Here is a 2,339-nt window from a genome sequence, read left to right as displayed (position 1 = left end):
GACAGAGTTTTGCTTGTTGTGTTTAGCAAAATGGTACATAAATGTTTGTAATTTGTGTTAAACCAATGAAAGACATGCAATTGCTTTTTTCCTCATATATTACAGTTCTGGTTGGCTGTATGAATTGTTGTGCAAACACTGCAGAATTCTGTGCACAGTGTTTTGGGAATAGTATGCATGTCATTTGAAAGTAGTATGAGATAGACAAGAACTTACAATCTATTTAGGACAATGAATGAAGTATTCAGATGGTTGTGTTAATTGTTTTGAGAGCAGTGACCGGAGTTTGGAGTAATGTGTCAAATCGATCGAGAAAAACTGTACTTCTGCTGGGTTTGGCCTTGTGGGATTGTGACAAGGGCCCTCAACCATTTTGAAGAATGGGGGACTCAGAGTGGTTCTGGGGGGCATGCACATATTTGGGTAATCTTTGATGTGATGTCCATTGCGTCTTGGTCAAGGCAACTACCGAAAGAAGAGCATTGGTTTAAAAGTCTGTCTCCTGACTTTGTTTCCGGAAGCTCTGCTGGGAGTGATGCTACACTATACTGTGCCCTGTCCAATTTCTTGACCTTCTACTTGACTCCAAGTCCACCTCCACCATGAAGAACCTGATCTGTCAGTTGATTGATAATTTTAGTGTATCAAACTGGCTCCCTGAAACTCAAGGTTAGAGGAGAAAACTTGCAGATGTTGGGATGAGTCTCATCTTCAATAAAATCCTTCTCATCTACATCAAAACCACAATCTTCATGAGCATCACCCTCACTTCTATAGCGAAGATGATGTGACAGTTTATAAATTCCAGTGTATTTTCAAACATCCCATTATTATGTATGAACACATGTCAAATAACACAATAACACATGTCAGTATGTCTCTGTGGTGGAACTGATGGAGAGAAAGTTTAGAGGTGAAGTTCACAGGATGTGACAATTCCTCAAATCACTACAGTGAAAGTGAAGGAGTTTTTGTACGGCTGTGTATGACAGCTGTATCACTGTGGTATTCGGCCAAGGGACGAAACTCATTGTCACTGGTAAGTAACTCTCCTTTTTAATTTATGATGTTTCTCTTTGTGAAATATTCTGTGATGTATCCAGTTTAGTTGTTCTGATGCAAAGTAAATACAGTAAATCAGACTATGTCACCTTAATGTATTACGTGTATGAAATTATTTAATGTAGGCTACAGTTCAAACAAACAAGTTATATTAATTTCAATAACCCCTTTGTCCCGAGCAGGTCAAGCGACGACAAGTAATGTTGGACTGTATTAATATTCATGTTAAATAAATATGAATGTATTTAATTTTCATAAAGTTCTACATGATCTGTGTTTCATTCCATTTCATCTTAGACTGATTTTACAAATTGTTTTATTTTCACTGCAGACTAATTTTGTTCGTTAACTTTGATATTCAGTTCAGTAATAACTTTCAGTAAGATGCTTTGCAAAACTATATCCAGATTGTAAAGCAAAAATCAGTTACTTTGTTTGTACGGACAGAAAAACACAATTTATATATCTGTTTTTGTCGGTAAAAATAACACCTTTCTGCAGTTTAATCTATTAAAAATTAGCGTGTTTTTAAAAATCCACTGAGCGGTCGGATTTTGAATTGTGTGCAAAACACATGATGGATAAACATTCTGAAATCCCTTCACCCCGATTGCTATGAGTTCGAGTCAATGTGCTTGGCTTGTGATTTGATTTCATTGTCCGCTCCGGGTTGTTCGTGTATACATTTAGATGATTACATTACCAATACGAGGTACTTGAGTTGAACTAAGACACATCATATGTGAGTTCGAGTGAAAAATGTGCTCGTTTGCGAACAGAGCCCGAGCTGCTTGTCCTGTTACCACGCCACGGCTGTCTAAGTTTACTAAACGCTCCGTGTCCATCCCCCAGACGGCTCTCTCGCCGCGCCCTCGCTGACTCTCCTCCCTCCGTCCAGCGAGCAGCTCCAGGCGGACAAAGCCGCGCTCGTCTGTCTGGCTCAGGTGTCCGTCGGGTTCGCCGAAGTCAGCTGGACATATAACGGGCGTCCGATGGCCGACGGGGTTTCCACAGGGGCCGCAAAGCAGCAGGAGGACAAATCCTTCGCTCTGAGCAGCTTTTTGTCCGTAAAGCCCTCGGACTGGGACAGCGACGGCGTCTTTTCCTGCAAAGTGTCGCTCGGCTCCAAACAGTCCGAGGCGACAATAAAGAAGAGCGACTGCGGTGTGTGATGCACAATTCCACGCAGATTATACTCGTTTCAGCCGTAAACTCAGTATTTTCTATTAGTCTATGGCATTTGTCGTATATCCTAATAAGTGTGTCTCCAATGTTGT

General features: G+C 40.9%; 1 gene segment (V, D, J or C); it reads left to right on the top strand.

Moving 5' to 3' along the window:
- The first annotated feature begins 698 nt into the window (after positions 1–698).
- LOC108922508 (immunoglobulin lambda constant 7-like) lies at positions 699–2,339 on the top strand. The segment is given in 3 exon segments: positions 699–787; positions 966–1,039; positions 1,915–2,339. Coding segments are annotated over 3 exon segments (483 nt in total).

This window comes from Scleropages formosus, chromosome 3, assembly GCF_900964775.1.
Source record: "Scleropages formosus chromosome 3, fSclFor1.1, whole genome shotgun sequence".
Taxonomy (NCBI): Eukaryota; Metazoa; Chordata; class Actinopteri; order Osteoglossiformes; family Osteoglossidae; genus Scleropages; species Scleropages formosus.
The sequence above is the reverse complement of the archived record's forward strand: the minus strand, read 5'-3'. Positions and strand labels throughout refer to the sequence as shown.